The sequence below is a fragment of the Balaenoptera borealis genome (assembly GCF_965194805.1).
Source record: "Balaenoptera borealis genome assembly, chromosome: 15".
NCBI lineage: Eukaryota > Metazoa > Chordata > Mammalia > Artiodactyla > Balaenopteridae > Balaenoptera > Balaenoptera borealis.
The window spans coordinates 86,064,023-86,085,146 of record NC_138871.1 but is presented as its reverse complement, the minus strand read 5'-3'; the positions used below and the strand labels follow the sequence as shown (position 1 = coordinate 86,085,146).

At 39.8% G+C, this 21,124-nt stretch overlaps 1 protein-coding gene across 19 annotated transcripts in view; it reads right to left on the bottom strand.

Moving 5' to 3' along the window:
* Positions 1-8,261: 8,261 nt before the first annotated feature.
* Positions 8,262-21,124, bottom strand: part of KIDINS220 (kinase D interacting substrate 220) — a 99,640-nt gene continuing 86,777 nt past the window's right edge. For 17 of the 19 annotated variants that reach the window (XM_082357594.1, XM_082357583.1, XM_082357588.1 and 14 more), the window contains 4 exons: positions 20,402-20,530; positions 18,361-18,459; positions 16,575-16,805; positions 11,311-14,103 (listed from right to left, as the gene is read on the bottom strand). In XM_082357594.1, the coding sequence (XP_082213720.1) occupies positions 12,841-14,103; positions 16,575-16,805; positions 18,361-18,459; positions 20,402-20,530 (1,722 nt within the window). In that variant the 3' untranslated portion in view covers positions 11,311-12,840. Of the gene's footprint in view, positions 8,433-9,341; positions 9,400-11,310; positions 14,104-16,574; positions 16,806-18,360; positions 18,460-20,401; positions 20,531-21,124 lie in introns of those variants that run through there. The other 2 variants (XM_082357591.1, XM_082357590.1) reach the window with 2 other exon arrangements.

Below are 21,124 nucleotides of genomic sequence, written 5' to 3'. Positions count from 1 at the left end.
TAAGAACCTGCTGTATAAAATAAAATAAAATTTTTAAAAAAACTATTTGATTGGACTTTCTAAACTTATTGGACCGCGAATCCAGTTTTTCGTGTAATACCTGCCAACATCCTCACCTAACCAGCCTTCCACAAACATCCCAAGGGAAAGGCTGAACTAAGTGATACATCTGGTAACCGATTTTGGCCAGAAACTGTTTCTCAGAAAGCCCCCTTTCAACTGGATCCTGGCTGTGGTGAGGCCGCAGGCCCTGTGCAACCCTCTGCTTTGTGAGCATCCTATGGACCATCAGCCCACGTGTGTGACGAGCTGGATTGACTCTCGACCTCCGGGTTTGAAGGCTCCACAGATGGCAGAGGGACAAAGCAACGGGCCTTTTATTTGTGACTTTGACATGTGCGCTTTTGGGGATATTGGGAATGTTGTAATTTTCCAGTGCAAACTTTGACACTTTGTTTCTGGGTCACAGAGAAAACACCACCTTTCATCACCAATTACTGTTTTCCTCAAATCCATGCTATTTTTGTCCAGTTTCCTTTGAAAGACCAGAACAAATGCTAAGCCTTTGATTTCTCCACTTGTCATTCGAATTCATGGTACAGATTTTAAAGTCTTACCTTATGTTCAAGTCGTCCTTCAGAAACGTGACTTGCTCCCCAAGGTTGCTTCTTTTCCCAGCCCTTGTCACACTGCTGTAGTCACAGCTCTTACCTTTTTCATGATCGTGTAAGTGACTGATGCTTACTTGGATCGTCATCAATATCTTCTATACACTGTTTAATTTTCAAGGCCACACTCTCACTTTTGATGTCATTTCATTCCAATCAAATCCCTCTTTATCTATTTAAATTTTACATGAAAATTTGACTTCACATAATCTTTGATAGTCTTTGCTCCAAATAATGGTAATTCCTTTTAAGCCAGCGCATAATAATACATTCTTCTATTTTTTTCAAGGCTGCTAGAACAAGATTAATTTAGACAATGTTGAGATTAATGCTGCTGCAAGTCAAAACAAGTTGCAACATGCTGGAAAACACTCTGAGTCCCATTTTTAATTTACAAATTAAGGGTGTTAAGACTTGAATCTTTTAAGGTCTCTTTGGAGAGCTTTATACTTCTGTATGTTGCTAAAGCTCAAGACTCTTGGGCTTCCATAAGTTATGCAATAACATTCTTAATCGCTTATCAGTCATTAAATTTTTCTAAAATTCTTGAGATTCAATTATCTTTCAACTTATTGCAGCTCTTTCAGTAATAAATTCCGTTAACTTGCTACACACCAAGTTCAAGTTTGACCTTTGGCCCAGTGTCTTGCATACGGCAGTGGCTGCATGCACGAAGGTACAAGTGGACGCTCCCTTGGGTTGTGATAAGCTTTAAAGGATACCCCAGGCAATTATACTTCAATAGAAGATGTTGGGCCAAGAAAGTATAGCATGTGAGGAAGAAGAGAGCACGCACCTGAGCATGGGAGGAAGTGAGGACAAACTCACAAAAATAAGGACCATCTGTGAATTTAGTTTCCTGAAGATCCTTGTAGTATTCAGGAAAAACGACGTAAATGGACAACTTTAGCTTAGAAATCAATTTGCACAGGAATAAATTGGGACCATACTTTGAAGGGCCTTGAACGTCCATCCAAGATTACTAGAATTGAATGACGGGGGGGTCATCGCCACTCATGAGCAGGAGATGAACTCTGCGTTTTCAGAGGCTCCACTGGCGTTTGTGGGCAGGAATGAAGAGGGGAGAGGTGAGAGGCAGGTGATGGTGGTGGCTAGGTTCAAGGTGGAGGGACCCTAAGGGGATGGTCTGGAGAGGCACTACCGAGAGGAGCTAAGAGCCTGGTGACTGATGGGACGAGGGGATGGGAGAGAGAGAGGAAGCGAAGGTTAACTCCATTTCTGAGCCTGAGTAACGGAGAGAATTATGGCACCAGTGACAAGGAGGAAAACACAGCGGGGAGAGTTGGTTTGGGGGAATGGTCTTGAGCTCTGTTTTAGACAAGCTGTACGTGAGGTGACGGCCGACATCTGGGTGGAAACATTCAGCTGGCGCCGGAGGAGAAGGAGGTCGGAATTCTAGGGCTTGCTGGGCACGGGCACGTTCTCCCCGTCACACCCATCAGGGTGCCAGGGCCTCCACCGCAGCTGTTTTCTCCTTGCATCATCCCAAGATAAAAGGTCCCGATTTTAGTCTGTTTCCAAATGACAACCTCTTGTGTTCACTCACTCCCAGCTCCTGATACCTTGGTTAAGGTTTCACAATTGCTGCAGCAGTCCAGACATAGAGGTACCCCCAGGGAGGTTTAGAGATATGATAAACCAAAAGAGTCTTTTCTTTCTGCAGTTTTCTTCTGATTGCAGAAATACGTGTTTTTAAAAATAACTCAAATCCAGAAATTTGTAATAAAAACTCCAAACTCTTGCACATGTACAACCGGAGACATGTAACGCATATTCATACAAACCTTGTAATAAAAATTGGAAACAACCCAATATCCAATAAGGTAAATAGGTACGTTATACATGCTTATATAATAGAATACTATTCTGCAGTGAAAAGTAATGAATGGCAACTATGTACATCACCAGGGATAAACCTCACAGACAGCGTTTAATGAAAGAAGCAAGTCAAGGATAAACACTAACAGTATGATTTTATTGATATGAGCGCAAAACCAGGTAAAATTGTTCAAGGATACATACATAAGTGGTAAAAGCATAAAGGTAAGCAAGGAAATGATTATCACAAAGCAAGAGAGTGGTATTTGAGGGGTACTTCCAGAAGAGACACACACGAGAGACTTCTAAGATGAGGTCATGGGGTGGAGCCCCCAGGGATTAGTGCCCTGATAAAAGTCACGGGAGAGCTCACTTCCTACCCTACCCCTGCTCTCTGCCACACCACGATACAAGGAGCAGTCAGCAGTCTGTAACTTGGAAGAGGGTTCTCACCAGAACCCGGCCGTGCTGGCACCCTGATCTTGGACTTCCAAACTCCAGCACAATGAGACATAAATTTCTGTTGTTTATAAGCCTATGGTTAAGTCTATGTTTGTTTGTTACAGAAACCTGAGCTAAGACAAAGATAAAATGAAGCTAAAAGTGGGGTGAAAGCAAACCATCCTATGTAGCACCAAAATATTTGTAATAATACGACCACTTTATAACTTCCTCATCTGTAAACTTGAGGGGCTGGACTAAATGACCAGAAAGATTTCTTCTCACTCTATGTGCTCATGTTCATCCCTTCAATACCTCCTAAATGGCTGCAAACTGAGCTCACATACATCACTGGAGGGGCAAGAAGGCATAGCTGGGGATACATTAACTCAGTGTTAGACCTGGCTTCCAATTTCCACTCTAACCCATAATGGCTGTGAGCCACTGGGCAAGGTTTTTCACTTCTCTCAGCTTTAGTTCCCCATTTGTAAGACAGGAAAAGTACCTGCTTCTCAATATTATTGCAAAGATTAGGGAGCTAGTGACTAACATATAACAAGTAGCGGGGAAGTAGTACCCATTATCAAGGGAGGAAGCCCTCTTTCCTCCATCACATACTTTTAATAGATGAAGAAACTAGAGCCGACAAGAACATGGCCATCGGATAGACAGCAGAGGCAGGCCGTCCATAACTCCAGCCTTGTGACTCACTTCTGTGTTCTTTCACCTGTGACGTATTGACCAACCGACCCACCATTTCAGTGATGGGTCAAATCAGCGATCTGGCAAGGTCACATTTAAATACACACGTGCATGGGCACACGTGCACACACTCCCCCCTTCGCCAGCACCCGTTTAAACACGCTGCACTGGTTATGTTTATACCAAATGGACAGAGTTCAGTTCAGGAGATATGGTCAGTGAGGACAGCAGAGCCAGACAGAGGGTTCGTTTCAAGATACACAAGGATTTAAAGGCCCAGATGGCCTGCGGATCTGGACTCCTTTACTGCCTGGCACTGCGGCTGCAGGGTTCACGGGGAGAGGACAGAAGAAGGTGATAGAGCTTCCGTGGGAAAACCCAGGACACATTCTCAGAGCCTGAAGACTCAGACGTGTTTAGTACTCTCCACTAACATTTTCTACAACAATGGAATATGGAAAACAGAAGCACCACAGACCCACGTAGGACAGAGTGATGGGTACTGGCGGAAATGAAGTCGGCACCGTGGTGGAAAAATCATCAGATTTGGAGTCAGAAAACCAGGGTTGGTGTCTTTGTTCTGTTTACTAGCTGAGTGACCTTGGGGGTGGGAAGGAAAGAGGGCTCTCAAACTCCCAAATCTTCAGTTTTCTCAAAATTAAGATAATGACAATAATGCCAGTAGTTTAGGGAACAGCTATAAAAATCTAACGCATTGTCGTCATGTAAAAGTTAAACGTCTGCGTCTCAGTCTCCTTATCTGTAAACTAGGGACAATGATAGCACTTACTTTATAGGCTTGTTAGGATTTAATGAGTTAATCCACGTGAAGTGCTTATAACAGTGTCTGGCTCAAGTAAGCACACAAATTATTAGGCAGATGATTATATTAAACGAAACTGTCACCTACCACCATCTCGATCCACTGTCTATCCACTATTCCAGATGTGTCTATTGGTTTCTTGCCGTTAGTGACTAGTTGTCATTATGAAAGACAAAGAGTTCCATTTTGCCTATTTTCTTTTCTTTTCTTCTTAGGAGACAGTGACCAGAATCATTAAAAAAAAAAACAAAAACAAAAAACCCAAAAAACCTCTACTGCAATAATGATTTTTTAAATAGACATATATTACTTATCTATTAACATTATTAAGCATTAATACTATTTAATAATAGAATATAAAGAAAAATACACATAGTGGTATTTAAGATTATAATCTAACACAGAATTACTGACAATAGACATACAGAAGAGCAAGTGTTTGTATACGAAAGCCATATAACAATAAGACTGCAAGTAAAATGAATATATCCAACACTATGTACAAACTTTAATGTAATGGTCTAATTCATGAATAATAATGGGATAAAGGATGTTAAACACAAAAAGTAGATTTTTAACCAAAAATTGAACATCATTCCAAAATAACTAGTAGGAACAAAGATGTTTGATGTTTAAAAAAATGATTTTTCCCTATAAATACAGTTTACATGGATATAGATTTTTTTAAAAGACTTTTATCTTTCTTAAACCCCAAACCCTGGTTTAAAACAAGTAAGACAATGGTGATGGTACAGCAAATAAAGCTATAATTAAAGTGCATCTTGGAAAAAAATGTAAGAATTGACGTTAGCTAAAGTCCCCAATTAGCTAAAGAACAATGAAGATAAATGTAATATAAAGAGTGGGCATTCTGGACCCCCACTGCCTGGGCTTGAATCCTGGCTCTGCCACTTCGTAGCTGTGTGACCATGGGAATTACTTAATCTCTCTGTCTCTCAGTTTCTCATTCGTAAATTGAGGATAGTAGTAATTAAGTCATGACGTTGTTGTGAAGATTAGTTAATACATGTAGAGATCTTGGGAAAATGTCAGGCACATTGCGTTCAATAAATGTAAACTTTTAAATTATAACAAATGCATAACGATACTTTAAATATCCAAAATGAATATTGAATAATAACTGATAAAATAGTCAACACAAAATGTTGAATTTGGGGGGTCAGTTGAACATAAATCATCACTAGTCCATTACTATTGCTAAAGATCACAACTCAACGTGACCATGGCATATATAATATTAAAGTAGTATCACGTTTCATCAATCCAAGCAAGACTCCATCAACTGCAGGATCTGTCGTTACTTTAGGAAACATTGAGGGGAAAATGCTGCCATTGATGCTGTGGCTTATATTTCAGAAAAATCAAAGTGTGAAAAAATGTGCACCTTGGAATTGATGAAATACCAGTTGGAAAAAAACTGGAAAGTGGTCAACAGCGTTAGATGGCAGACGGGTTTCTTTAAAAACAAAATGGTAGACGTACAGTCTAGTTTTCCCGTTGCCTTCTAAGGGAGGGAGCTGTATTTCCTGGACGGGAGTGGCCACTAACATAAGCTTAGCTTCTCTTCAACTACCAATCCCTGCAGTGGGAGCAGGAGCCTCCCAGGGACCGCGTCCTGCCCCGCCTGCCAGGTACGAGGAGGAGGAACCAGGAGCCCCTGCGTCGCTCTAGGAGGAAGAAAGCTGAAAGGGTTGGTGGTGACGGCAGGTCTGTACTTACCATCAGATCCCAAGAGTCAGGGAGTCTGGGTGGCCTGAGTCTTTGGATTACAAAAAGGGTTCTAGAGAAGTTGTGAAACTTTCTTTTCCCCATTCCCAACCTTGCTTCATTCTTCCTGCAACCTGCTCCATATTAGAAATTTGTGAAGTTTCTGGAGATGTAAGGAAAGAACTGGCTAATTGAAAACTACCTTACTCTAAAACCCTGAAATCCTAAAAATCTTCCAGTTTAGGTGTTATGATTTTAACAGACTTCCCTACCAGAATGAAAAGCAAAATGTTAAAGAGATGTCTTCAAAAAACACTGCTACTAAAGTTGAAAACAAGATGAGTCGCAGTGTTGAGTCTGCCATGGATCATCCACGTCAAGCACCTAAGTGGCCAGATGCCCACGAACTACAAAAATGTTTGCTCCTCCTCCGGGGCACGCAGTTCACCGAATTCCCCAGCCTCCCCTGCCCCTCAGCACGACCAGGGGACTTAGGAAGGCCGATGGAATGGGCAGACACCACTTCCGTGCCGGGACGATACAAACTTCCCACGCATGGTCCTCCACCCTCTCTCCTCCCCTGCGTATCAACAGAACACAGAAGATGGGGCAGAGGACTCTGAAGCCTTGGAGGCTGGTGGAGCCACAGAATGAAGGAATCACCTGGGTCCCTGAATCTTTGTCAACTTAGGTAACACTGAACTGTTACGGGAACAAGAAATAAACTTCAAATGTGTTAAGTCGATGAGATTTTGAGGTTGTTGTTACAGTGTTTAGCCTACCTTAATAAAGAAATTTTCAATGAACCCACAATGGCCCACTCATGTATAAAGGTCAGTATAGAATCCCAGTATAACACATGAATTCTAGTTCAAATTTATCAGAGTGGTCAACCTGAGATAAGGAATGAGAGACAGCAATGAGAGCTGGTCAATGAAAATAATAACTAACTAAAAAAAAAAAAGGTTGAAAAGCTGAGCCAGAGAAAGGGTAAACCTACCTACCAGATTCGGGGCCGGCCCTGACGCTACGTGCGCTCACTATAACGGTTTACCCCGATTCGGGCTCAGAGAAAACAGGCTCACCATAGCCGAGTCATACCTAAAAACATTCTCAGTGTTCTGAAGTTAAATGCAGGACTGAACCTTTAATTTGATTCTATAACCGTATTAATTTATAAGATGGGCATCTCCACAAAGGACTAAACAAAGGGCTTAAGGCACACAGCGGGTTTTAAAATACATCCATGTAGAACAGAGAGCCTAGCACTTTAAAATGACAGCACTTAGCAAGATGGGCTGTGGATATTCTTCCCTGAGAGCTTTTAACAAAGCATGGTATTATGTCCTGAAAGATTCCCAGAGTCATAAGCTGAGAAGCTTATAGGGCCAGACAGGTAGCAGGTGGGTATAAAGTGATAGGGAAGGGCGGGGCCTGTAAGGAACTACAGCACACAGACACACAGTATGACTGCATTCAAATTCAGCATTTTTACAATGTGTGGGCAGACTCTCCTAGTTTAGGTATACCTTATTCACTCATCAAGTACTGACTGAATGTCCACTGGCTATCTGAAATCCAGGATTTGGCCTTTCTTGAGGTTTCTTTCCCATTCTAATGCTCTGAAGAATGTTTTATGGTAAAACGGATGAATACATGACAACCAATACCAAACTTAAGACACAAAAAGAGAGAAAAGAACCCAGGTAAAAGATAGAGGGAAAAACACACAAAGAACTCAAAAAGCAAATAAATTCTTTAAAAATAAAAAGAGTTAAATTCACATTAAGTATAACAACATACAGTCTACAAATTCTCAGAAACACAGCTAAAAAGTGCAAGTGTCAGGAACTATGGTAATTTGAAAATAACAATCTAAATACTTATTAGACATTTGACCAAGAAGATGCTATAAGATATGAAATGTCAGGTTATGTAGAGTTTGTTTACATGCATTTTGCTATACATTTGGGCTTCTATCTAAAATTTTATAAAAGGAACACTTCATTAAAACGAATTCAAATTTTACAACTACTTGGAACAAAGAAAACTGGCCGAGGTGCACAAGTCTCTCTTCTTCAATCGACTGGATAGCAGGATTACTGAGTGGCAGATAGAATCTTCATTGCCCCCTTGTGTCTGGTGAGGAAGCCAGCAACTGGGAGAAGGTAACCGAATTGTCAGGAGGAATGGTCTATGGGCGGGGAACTAAGATCTAGAGCCCTTCTTGCCTTGAAAGAAAATGAGGTAAATAAGTATAAAATGTATGTTACAACTAGAAAGTGATAGCGGGTAATCAAGACAATCTTAACTATTTCAAACAACTCCTTAATTTGAATAATATGGAGCATGTAGTTCTATACTCTTTTTTAAAGTAAAATTTTATTTATTCAAGTTCTAATAATTGTTTGATAGATTGTTTTGTGTTTTGTTAAATCCCGGCAAAACTAAGGGCTCGTAATATATATCACTGGTGTAAGTAACCCTACACCAAGCACATTAACCTCAGGAGATTAAGGACCTAAGCATACTCTTTGTAAACAGATGACTGCGGATCATCCTGTATAGACACTGTCAGAATATTCTGTGAACTTTAAAACAGTCACACTGCCTTTCTTGTACAGTATTATTGTAATTCACATTTTTGGCCAATTTTGGTTGGTCCTCACTCCAGTTAGGTCAAATCACTGGCATTTTTATTGACTTTTAAGGAATCATCCTACTAATAGTCTGGAAAGAATTGCTCTTCCTTCTTGACTGATCCTTTTATTCTTACAAATTCTTTGTTTTCTTAATGCCTCACTGTAACTGGAAACTCAGGATAGAGCTCACCACATAGCCAGCCAGGCCTATTCAAAGAGTTTTCTGCTCCAAGTGCTGGGAAGCCCCTTTAGGAAACCTCTCACCCACAGACCTGGGCACAGCAGAATTGGTGTTAACCAAGGTGGTGCTTTACCAGTAATTTTACTTAAAAAGCTTTAACCATGTAGGTGACCGTGGTTGATTTCTAGCAATTGTTTTAGATATTTCTTACTTAACTCTACTTCTTAAAGTGGTGAGAATGTAAATTCTCTAATTGGTGAGAACTGTTTCAACGGCGGCTTAAAACTAATTACTTGGAAAACTAATTTTTTACATACCTTAGCTTAAACTGGATCCCTCTGAAGATCTATCTATCTCAAGGGCAGCATTTTCTTCCTAGGCATGAAAGGGTTTAAAATACGTAAGGTTTTAAATTCTCTTTCTAGTTAATCAGTCTCAACCAAGGATTCTCAACCTTTCTCAAGTGATGAGCCATTGAAAGACCATCCAAGTGCAGGCTCTCTGTTATAGATCAATTTCTTTCTATTTTTCAATTCATTTGCATAATTATAGTCTATGCTCAGAATTCTGAGGTAGGGAGGGGTAAGGGGCACCACAACCTGGAAATTAAAAATGCAGTCATTTCAGACAGCCCACCCAGGCTGGTCCAGCCCCACCCCTACCCCAAGCAAAAAAGGCTCCCCGGCTGTTCGGCTGTTTCTTCCCTTCTGCCAAGTGTCAGCACGGTTCTAGAAGGGCAGGCGGCGAAGGAGCCTAGATGTTCAGTGTCAAGTGTTTGTTAAAGAAGTTAATTTCATTGCTCCTTCCCTTTTACCTGCTTCTTCCCTCAATGTCACTCATTCATAGAGGGCACAGTGCCCTCTGGTTCTCTTTTCCTGGTAGTTACGTTGATTTACTCAAGGGTTAACCAGGAATTCAGGGATTTTTAAGCTCTAGGATACCTCTAAACAGGCTGAGAATTCCTGGTACAGCCAAAATCTATGTAGTTTTAAAACCTTTTAAATTTAGTATTTTAGCCAGAAAGATAAAGGATGTAATTTCATTTGAAAATATTTTCTAATGGTTAGTATTTGTAAGAAAAAAAATCATGATTACAAGTATATTTCACTCAGAACTATAACATGCAAGTGATCCAAAGAGTCCTCAATTTAAGAATTTTAGCAAATAAGTTCCTAAAATTATTTGGCTAGGCAATTAAAATTATTCTGACTGCTACAGAAAACTCACATAAATCAAATATAAGACAAAAACAAGTTTTCCTGTTAATACTGAAAACGTGGGTTATTATGAATTTCACATTTCTCCAGATGGGAGAGCTGGTCCTTCAAGGCTCAGCATCCTGAAAGCTGGATCAGCTGAGAGAGAGCAACAGCTTCCACGGTGAATGGACCTGGCTTAACGTTATGGCACAGGAACAGAACTATCGGTGGCTTAAAGTAAAGGCAAAACGGTTTATAAAACATGGCAAGACTCTGAGGCAGAATCTAAGGGACTAGCAAATTTAGAGCACCAATTCTCTTTTCTATCACTTTTCACCCAGCTTAAAGCAGAGTTTTGCATATGTGAGAGTCAGGCTGAGCTATGGATTATAAATAGATACAGATACACATACACATAGACACACAGATTCAAAGGGATGATGGTGTGACTCAATAACCCATCTGGTTTGTCAATTTCTAAAACACTATGAAAAAGCAAACTTTTCCAGAATGTTCATACAACAATTAAATTGATACCCTCCCAGGATCTGGAAAACCTACTGCTCATAGTTACAGAAATGCACGCTACAGAGCTGTGCCGTGGGCACTAATGCTTCACAAAGGCACCATTCAGGCACTGAGCCACACTCTCTCGGAAAGACCAGAGAGGGCAGCTCAGAACACTCCTGCCAGCTGCACGACTGCTACCTGCACCTGAACATCCTTAATGAACTTTAGACCTCTGACAAAACAAACACACAAATTATTTTTTATTTTTAATCGCATTGTGAATCATCGTCACTATAGTGAATAAAAATTCATGACTCAGAATAGCATGCAACTTTTTTTTATTGTTTTCTAAATCTATCTGTACACTTAATACTCTGGTATTAACTTTACAAACAGAATAAAGAATACACTACAGTGATATTAAGCTGCATCTACTCACCTGAAAAGGAACAAAGTATCACCCCTGAAATAATTACTAATTACACAATACTGCAGGCTAATAAACACTGTAAGTACTAAAATGTTAACATTTCAACATACAATGTCAACAACATCCTGCCTTCTTTTTTAATTGGTCAAAACATTTGTTAAGGTCATGCAAAATAAACACTTTATGAAAATGTTAGATTACACTCAAACATCAAGGCAATGAAACCCAAAAGAGCAACTTTTTAATGCAACGACTAGTCAACTAGGTAAACTGCTCAGCATATTAATAAAAATCCAGTAAGTGAAAAACATCAAAAATATAAACACTAAATTTAGGTAACTGCTCGTCTACGATCTCACGACCTACAATCTTATCTGTGACTTAAGGTATACTGCCAAAATTGTTCTACATAAGAAAGCTATGTTAAAATGACCAAAAAAATGTCAGTGCATGATGCCAGGGTAAATGTCTAGTCCACACGATACTTAAATGTGATCATTCTCTTAACTCTGCCAACAGTAAATGAAGAGTCACACCCAGATTTATCTTCTTTTTACTCTTGCTTTGTTACATGTTTTTAAACTTCTGTCTACAAGTATTTCTTATGATCCTCCCCAAGAATTAACATGCTGATTTAGGAATAGGTGAAGCAGATAAACCCTGCCCTGGTATAGAAGGCAGTGATTTCGTTTTCCCTAACTAAATATTTCCTTGTCACTTGTCAACTGTCACTGACCTTTCTGCTATAGTTATGTCCTCAGTCTCCCATTCCAAAAAGATTTTTAGCGCCTATTATTATCCACATCTCCCTGATTCTCCCAGAGAAAGAATTCATGTTTTTCCTCTCATCGCTCGGCTCACTAAGGAAAGCTGAGCACACAATTTAAAGGAGTTACAGAGTAGACCAGGGCGGGTTCTCGGGCAGGTGGATGGTGCTTGAAGCCAGGTCTGGGATCTGGAGAGAAGAGCATCCAGGTCATAGGAAGGTGATCAGCCCCTCTCCACAGGCCACTCCCCTAGCAGCTCACAATGACCCAGTTACTGGGGCTCTACTTTGGGCACTGTTGACTCACTTTCTTACCAATTTTTAAAGCCCTCTTTATATTTTCTACTTAAAATTTAAAAACTCTTTGATAAGCAAATTTGTCTATTATAAAGAACACCGGTTCGCAACTTACAGAGCATTAACCTTTAGTCTCTAGGTTATTCCATAAGCTGTAAGTTCTTATCTTTCACCCCTTAAGAGCAGAACGTGCTTCTGGTTCATTTAACATCATGTCTTCCCTCAAATATTTAATGAATGAATGTTCTACGAAAGGGGTCTCTAGCTTTTAATTTTTGTTGGCGAATTAAGCCCTTTATATTTAATAAACTATTTCTGACCTATCTTTATACTCAGATCTTGTCTTGCAGTTATATGCCAACGAAAGGTGCAATAACAATATTGGGTTTTTAAGCTTCTACGTACAAAGACAACGGGGGCTGACAGATGAACCAGGCTATCTTATACTTCCCTCTGTTGTATAGTGTATGTCTCTTTTACCAAAGACCTTCTCATCCGTTAATTATTTGTGAGTGAAATGTACAGGTGATGTGCGTGGATGGATTCACGATAAAACTCAGGTCAGTCCTGTCACAGGGATTATAGTAACACTATTCTACTTTTGCTTGTTTTTCTTAAAGAATGCTTTCTCTTTCTTCTCCAAAGCCTGTACTATCAGAAGAGGCTACTGCGTGCAGCTCTGAAGAATCTTTTGAGAGCCTCGTATAACTTGAACGCTGGCTTCTCTTATGCGTCATGCTTTTTAGATTTTCGTTCTGAATGGCAGTTGAGTGGGAACTGGAACCGGACCTCAGAATGACTTGGGGCGTCTCCCGAATCCCCTCCACTTCATCAGAATTCTGGTTGGCTCTGTTCGCCGGAGCACTGTTGTTGTTCAGAGTCACCGTGCTGGGTGTGCGATTCAGGTTGTAGGCTTTGTGGCACGCTGGCCAGTTTTCTTCAGGGCTGCTGGCTATCAAGCTGCATTCGGAAGGGCTTTTCTTGTCTTCTGAACAAATGGACATCCGAGCTACAAGTGGGTCTTGCAGGCCACTCAAGCTATGTGGTATTCCCCGTTTTCCACTGTGGCTGTCATCTTCGAGCTCTATGAGATTTGCCTTTTCAAGCTGGGAGTCATCAGCCACTTCATTGTGAAGGGAGTGATTGGGAGAGCTCTCATTGGATCTCACTCCCGAATCAGATGAGTCCTTTTTGTCAAGGAGGGCGTCTGATAAATACTCTTTTGCCTTAATGAAGGTTCTAATAGGCTCTGCGCTGTGTTCTGGAGACTTCAACACTCTCTCTACTTTCCCTTCAGCTTTTTTGTCTCTGTCATCTTTGAGCAGCGGAGTATTGTCTGATTCTTCTGTCCCAGACTCATCTTCATCACTTGGAAGTTTCTGATAGCGCAGCCCACCTCCCTTCAGCTTCAAATCTGTCTGGAAGAGACTTGACCTTTCTGAGGACTTCTTGCTTGGGAGAAGCTTGCTGCCTGACTGATCAGATTTTTCATCTTCTTCAGTGATAGGATCCAGGGGTGAGGCATCGTTAGTGGAAACTCCTGATGAGGAATAATCTATAACATCTCCCCTCTTCATTAAAAATGACTTCCTTCCATCATCTGGCTTTGGTTCACTATCCCTCCCTTTCTCTGGTTCTAGAGTAGAGTGAATGGAGCCCCCGGATGAACTCTGACCCATATAATACGTGCTGTGTGGAGAAGACCTGCCACTCATTGTTGTGGAACCCGTGCCCCCTTCTAACTGAGACATCTGGGCAATATATTCTCTATAGGCATCTCTATACTCAGCCTGCACCTTATCAGTAAGCTTTGAAATTTCAATACTGGAATCCTGGGAAGTGAGACTCGATAGACTTGGGGTTCTGCGAGTTTGTGACTGTGAAGACAAAAAAATAATAATAATTTAAGAATTCAAATAAACCCAAAAAAAGGCACAATAAACATCAGCTTAGGAAATTTTATATATATATATATATATATATATATATATATATATATATAATATATAATAAAAATATATAAATATATATATATGGACAATAAGAATTTTTAAAGTCCTTAAAATACCAAATTCTTTTAGAAGAATTCTGCATAACACAGCTTAACAAAAGCTGTGAACTTATGAATAATTTTACTGTTATTAGAAAGCTTTACACAAATTTTAATAAAATTAGTTTATTGTTAATATTTAAAAGTATAATTTAAGGTTACAGTAACAAATAACCTTAGGACTTGTTTTTATCATTTCAAACTTTTAAACTTATTTACGGAAAAAGTCACCTTCATTGATAAAATATAAAAGTTCCCCTTAGAAAAGAGAAAGAAGATGAGAGTTAAGGTATATCTCAAAAACAAAATACTCAAGTCTTTAAATGTATGTTAAATAGAAACTTTCTCAACTTGCACGACATGAAGTTTCTGTCAAATTCCAATTCAGAGAAAAAAAATGTACTCAAAATGCAAAAAAAAAAAAAGAAAAAAACAGATTTTAAAAGGAAAAGTATAAAGTGCAATGGAAAAGATAAAAAGATAAATACAGGATCCAAATGAACAAATGGAAGCCTTGAGGTCAACAGTCAGGTCCAAGTAAACAGAAATAAAATATTTTTAAAAGTTTGGTTTCCAATGTGAAGTTTTAGGACGAGAATTGCTATAGACCCAGAAAAGGTTAATAACATGAGGAATAAAAAGTAAAGATTAGGAAAAACAGGAAGGAAATGGAAGAAAAAGAATCAAGGAAGTTTAAGAAAGGGCAAAAGCAAAGGTTGAAACGAAGCAGAAATAAAGCAGAGTCTTCCTTCCACCGGGAGAAAATGACCCAGGCTCCCTGAGAAGGTCCTGAGATCCAGTTCAGGACAGTGCTGCCCTCACTCTCAAATGCAGTATGTGGACCCCTTCTCAGGGGATCCACGAGGTCTAAACTATTTTCCTAAGAATATGAAGATGACCTTTGCCTTTCCACTCTCATTCTCACAATAGTGTACAGTGGAGTCTCCAGAGGTTGCATCATGTGTGATCTCCCAGGAGATTCAATGCAGAAGCAGATATGGGAATCTAGCTGTCTTCTACAAAGCCAGGCATTAAAGAGATTTGTAACACAATATCATTTTCAGTAAATATGTTTTGTTTTGGAAAATAGTCATTTTTCATAAAAATGTTATTTATGTTAACATATAATTGGTTTAAGTTTCTCAGTTTTTATTTCTAATATAGTAAATACTGACAGATAAAACTTACATAAACGAAGGCTCTTTGGGGGTCTTCGATAATTTTTAAGAGTGTAAAAGGATTCTGAGATTTAAAACAAGTTTGAGAACTGCTGCATTGATAGGAAGGCTGTGAGAGTTTCCAGGTCACGGTGGTAAATACCAAGTATGGAAAAGCAGAGGATGAGGATTTCTTAAGAAATGTTAAAAGGAATTCCAGGGAAAAGAAAGGAATTACTGTTGTTGAAACAGGGAGATAAAAGGGTCAAGGGCGGACTTATCGTAAAATAAGGAAATTTTTATCTTAGTTAACACACAATAAAATGGCTTCTCAACTTAAAGAAATAAGATTGATAGTACGTAGAAAAAGATAGTAACAACCAAAAAATATTTTTACTACCAAATCAAACACAACACCCTTAAAAATGGTAGACCTAACAGGTACTCCTTTCTCTAAATACAGCTCCGTTTCAGTAGAGTTCTTGGCAGCTACTTACTATGCTTTCTCCCTTGCTTGTCTTCTCTCTGTTCTGTACCCTGCTCTAGGTTTTTTCCTAGTTTATTTTTCTTCTTGTCCAGCCCTTACTCCTCACGTTCTCTCACTTTTGTTTTTATTCCTGAGCCTCGCCTCTCCTCCCTCTTCTAAGAACATCCAAAGAAAGAACTCACCCGTATCTAACATCAGATAATAAAAAGAAAACGAATATCCATGAACAGTGTGCAACATACGAACTGAAAAACCAGGTTATGGTGCTCAAAGGGATAACACGGCAGGTTATCCAATAAAGATGTGTTTTAGCCAATGATTACTGAATTTAACAAGGAAACAGCAAGTGAAAGATGAACTCAGCTAACCACCTAAGTAGGCCAGTTCCTGTTCACCCTCGATGCCATGACTCTATTTCATTATTTTCTCAATTCTTATCAATTTCTGAAATCACATTATTTTCTTTGTGTTTTACTGACTGTCCTCTCCAGAAGAACACAGCTCCTGGAGAACAGGGACTCCTCCCTCCATCCTCTTCACTCAGGGACTCACTAAAGATTTTCTGAACGACTATACAAACGCACCGACATAATCTCGGGGAATTAAATACCACCCTCTTCTTCAGTCACATGAAGAATGGCGTTTAATAAATACCTGCCAGCTTAGGTTACTGTGGCGTGGAGCCCCTTCATCCAGGCCGAGTGTGTTGAGCTCCTCAAAGCTGAAGTTCAGGGTGTAGGGAGCCTGATTGGAGAGCTCGGTGTGAGGCAGCTCGTGGGCCGAGCGGAGCGCAGATTCACCATGAGCAACTGCGCTGCTGTTTTCACTCAGCAAACGTGGGTCCTCAGGGACCACCTGGTTTTCGGCATTTCTCATTTCTAGTACCTTAAGAGAGAGAAGAAAAAAAGTCATCAGTATCCGCACTGACAAATCACATTTTAGAAGCTTTAGAAATTATCTTAAAAATTAACCATAAAGTTACTCTAATGGAAATGAGAAAGCATACTTCCTGTAAGTGAATTTCAAATACATTTGTCCTTATCTGCTTATCTTTCTATATTAATAATACAACTGACCCTTGAACAACACAGGTTTGAACTGCACAGGTCTGCTTACACGCAGATATTTTTCACTAGTGAAGACGGCAGTATTTTCTACATGGTCCAGGGTAGGTTAAATCCGCAGATGCGGAGGAACCTTGGATACGGAGGGCTGACTCTCTTATCAGTGGATTAATCTCTGAGTTGTTCAAGGATCATCTGTACTAAAAGAAGTACAGTCGGCCCTCAGAATCTAGTGGTTTTGCACCTGCAGATTCAACCAATCACAGATTGAAAATATTCAGAAAAAAAAAAAATTCCAGAAAGTTCCAAAACTCAACACTTGAATTTGCCACACACTGGCAACTATTTACACAACATTTACATTGTATGAGGCATCTTAAGTAATCTAGAGGTGATTTAAAGTATACAGGAGGATGTGTGTAGCTATGCAAATATTACTATGCCATTTTATATACGGGACTTAAGCATCTGAAGATTTTGGTATCCACGGGAGTCCTGGAACCACCCACCCACAGATACTGACAGATAACTGTAATGACCACAACCAGCACACATATACTATACTCTAATCTGACCACTGTGTTACTACTTTAATTTAAAATTTAACTTAAGAACAAAACAAAATGCAACTGGAGTGTGTCAAAGAGAACCAGAGCTGGACAGTAGCTAAAGCAGTAAAAACAGATTTTAACCAGGAACTATCGCAATGGGGAAAAACGGACCTCAGGATAGAACTGGGCTCAACTCCAAAAGCAGCGTGGACACGTGGGCATTTACAGCCCAGGAACGAGGCGGGGATGAGTGGATGGAAAGTTGCTAAGAGGAAGCATCATGGGTAATGGGTGGGAGGGGGATTCTGGTTGAATTGACCTGACAGGATTCCTTCTGGAGGCAGGCCTGGGGTCTAGGACCTCACGGGGAGCGGAGGATGGGTGGGGGATGAGGAATGTAATGGGATAGCGAGGGTGATCAGACACTGAGGGTGAGGTTCTTTCTCAACTGACTTAGCAGGATTCTTCCTACAACTGGGCGATGCAGGCCCAATGAGGACAGACACCAAGGTCGAGGCCTAGAGGCTTCGGGAAGCCTGACTGAGTGAGGTCAAGGAGAGTGTCCTGGTCAATGAAAGCAGGGAGAATTGGCAGGTGGCCTCTCTCCCAGATTTCCAAGTGAAATGCCCAAAAGGCAAATGTTGCTAAGTGCTGCTGTGTATATTCTACATAACAGGATATACAAGAGTTGTACACATAAGTGTAAAATGTAATTTTTACATATATTTTTTAAAATATAGGAAAATATCAGTTTAGACCAGTACTTACTGGCACTTGTTTTATACAATGTTGTAAATAATTCTACAAATATTAAAAATATCTTACTGTGCTCCTAAAAAGATGCCAGTCTCCAAAATTCATATTCATTTCCTTCTTCAGTTCATCAATGTTACACTGAGCTAACACACGGCCATTTATGTTTGCCTGAATAAAAAAAACACAAACACAAAGATAAACAAAATGTGAGAGATTCTGAACTTCTAGTGATCAAAAAGTACATTTATATTAGAGACTAGAAAATATTGACCTAAAGAAGGTTATCACCCCATGTAATAATAAACAAGTAGACTCTGAATAACATAAGCCACTCCATACTCTTGCAAGTGTCCTAGGCGCTCAAGTAAAATAAATCATTCTTCAGGGACCAACCCAAGAGCTAACCCTCCAACTATTTCCAAAACTACCTATTCTGCCATGAGCAATAACAAAACTGTTAGCTTTTTCCCTCTAATCATAAAACATGAACACGACGGCAAACTGCTGGGAGGGGACAAAGACATCTGTCAGCATGTTGGTCACTGATGAACTTCTAAATGAAGTGAAGCGCGGACAAACTTGTTTATCAACTATACGAGATAACTTCAGCCACCAAGAATGTCCACCCACAAATTTCCCAGTCTATTAAATTCACAGAAAATGATCTTGTCACTATTGGGTCTCTGTACTTCTAGTCCCTTCCAAGTAAGAAATGATAGAATTTTCTTTATTAATAACAGGTAACTTACTTATTTTACAAAATACAAAACCTGACTTTATTAACTGTGGTAAAATTATGGAATACCTGGGTTTAAAACCGGCAGATTGCTCAGTTTCCAAGTTAATTCTGAAGAAAAGAATGTCCAGAGCAAGCCTACGGCAGAGGTCCTGCTGTAGAAATGCAAGGAGCTTAGCAGCACTTAAGAGACCAGTTGCTACAATCGGCTTCAAACAGCCAAGGCCTGAGAGTAAAGAGCTGAGTGGGGAGAGAACCACTGTCCTGAGGGAAACAAAATCGCCACAAAGGATCCATGTGGAGACCTCCCTCTTTCCTGACGCTCACCAAGCTGCCTTGAGGAGAGTCAGGTTTGTACCTTGGAAAGGCAGTGCTTGACACTTTCGCAAATGGGGATTAACACTAACTAGATCTGTGAGAAAACTAACATTATCCGAACCTTTCTGACCAAACATAGTTTAAGATTAGTGAAATGGTATATGTGCTCATAATTCTTTTAAAAACTTTTCAGATGCCAATCTTTAAAGTATGTAAATATTACATGCTTGTGGTTAATGTTCTCCTTCACTGTATCTCTGATAGAAAAAGTGTAACTTAGTGGAAGTATCTATTAAAACTGGGACTGGGTTAGCCTTGTATATGGGAAGCCTCCTCAAAATCCCAGGTTCGTGGTAGTTACTGGAATTGCAAGAAAAGATCTAGGAAGAAATAAACTTCCTCAAATGCATTAGCCTTGCAAACCCAAACCTCTGAGGTATTATCAAACGGGACATGATCAGAAATCCTCTAAGACATGAAAGTGAGAATTTGAGGAAAATGAAGCAAGTATGGTTTACTTGGATAATTATTAAGTCACAAATAAATACTATAATTAAAGAAAATGTAACATAAAAGAAAAGGCCTTCAAATGTTCTATGTTGCATATTGGAAATATGTTATTTTTAATCTTAATGTGAAATCCTTTAGAGCTTTGTACTTCTCATCAAAGCATTTTTGACTTACATTAGATATTTTTTTTTTTTGGCCATGCCACGTGGCTTGTGGGATATTAGTTTCCTGACCAGGGATGGAACCCAGGCAGTGAAAGCACCATGGCCTAACCACTGGACCGCCAGGGAACTCCCCCTTATATTAGATCATTTTACAGGAACGTTGTAATACAACACTTTATTTTCTTTTATCCGTTTCTAAACTAAGGGATAAAGGGGCAATTTTAGGATACAAATAGTAGGAAACCTGTTTCCACCTAGAGCTTTCCCATTTCAACAGAGAACTCGTCTTTGAGAAGCTAAATACAAAGTGCTCGCCATGCACTGAGCCCGCCACTGGTGCCCTCAGCCCTGTCTTGAGTCAGCGGGGAAACATGCTGGTCACCTTCTTGATGGTCGCGCAATACTGAGGCAGCATGCTCTGGTCCAGCCCTTCTATTTGTTTCAGCTTCTCACAAACCGCATCCACATTCATTGAATTCAGTGATATTGTTCCTGAGGCTGGGCCTGATCCCTAGATAAGTCGTGGAAAAATACACGTATGAATAGCATTTAATGTCAGATATACGCAGTCACGTGACAGAGAAACTTGTGACGTTACACTATAAGTACTTTGATTAACAATACATTTTCAAACTAAAGACAGTGAATGTGTGCAGTATGGGGAAATGCCATTAGGGAACAGATTTAGCTACTGTTATACCTTAAGAAGTATCTTTTATTATAGCAGATACAGCCTGATCAAAACCACTTTTCTAAGAAGACAGAACATTCCACGAGCCAAGCCGAGGCCAACTGCAAGACAGCCTAACTTCAAACCGCAAGAGAGAAGGGTGTAGCCCTTAATAACAGAAGGACAGGGGGTTAAAAAAAGAAAAGGAATGGGGGGAATTACTGATGCCTACACTACAAAAATACAAAAAGTAAATGTATGAAATAATTTTAAAAGTGCCTATACCAAACAGCTTTAAATGTCTTTACAGACTACCTTAACAGTCTACGACTCTTAACTATCTGAAGTTTTCAGATCGTGACCACATTTTATACCCAAGGGATCTAAAACTTCCCCTTAAGAATCTATACAATAATCATGTCAATATGAAACAAT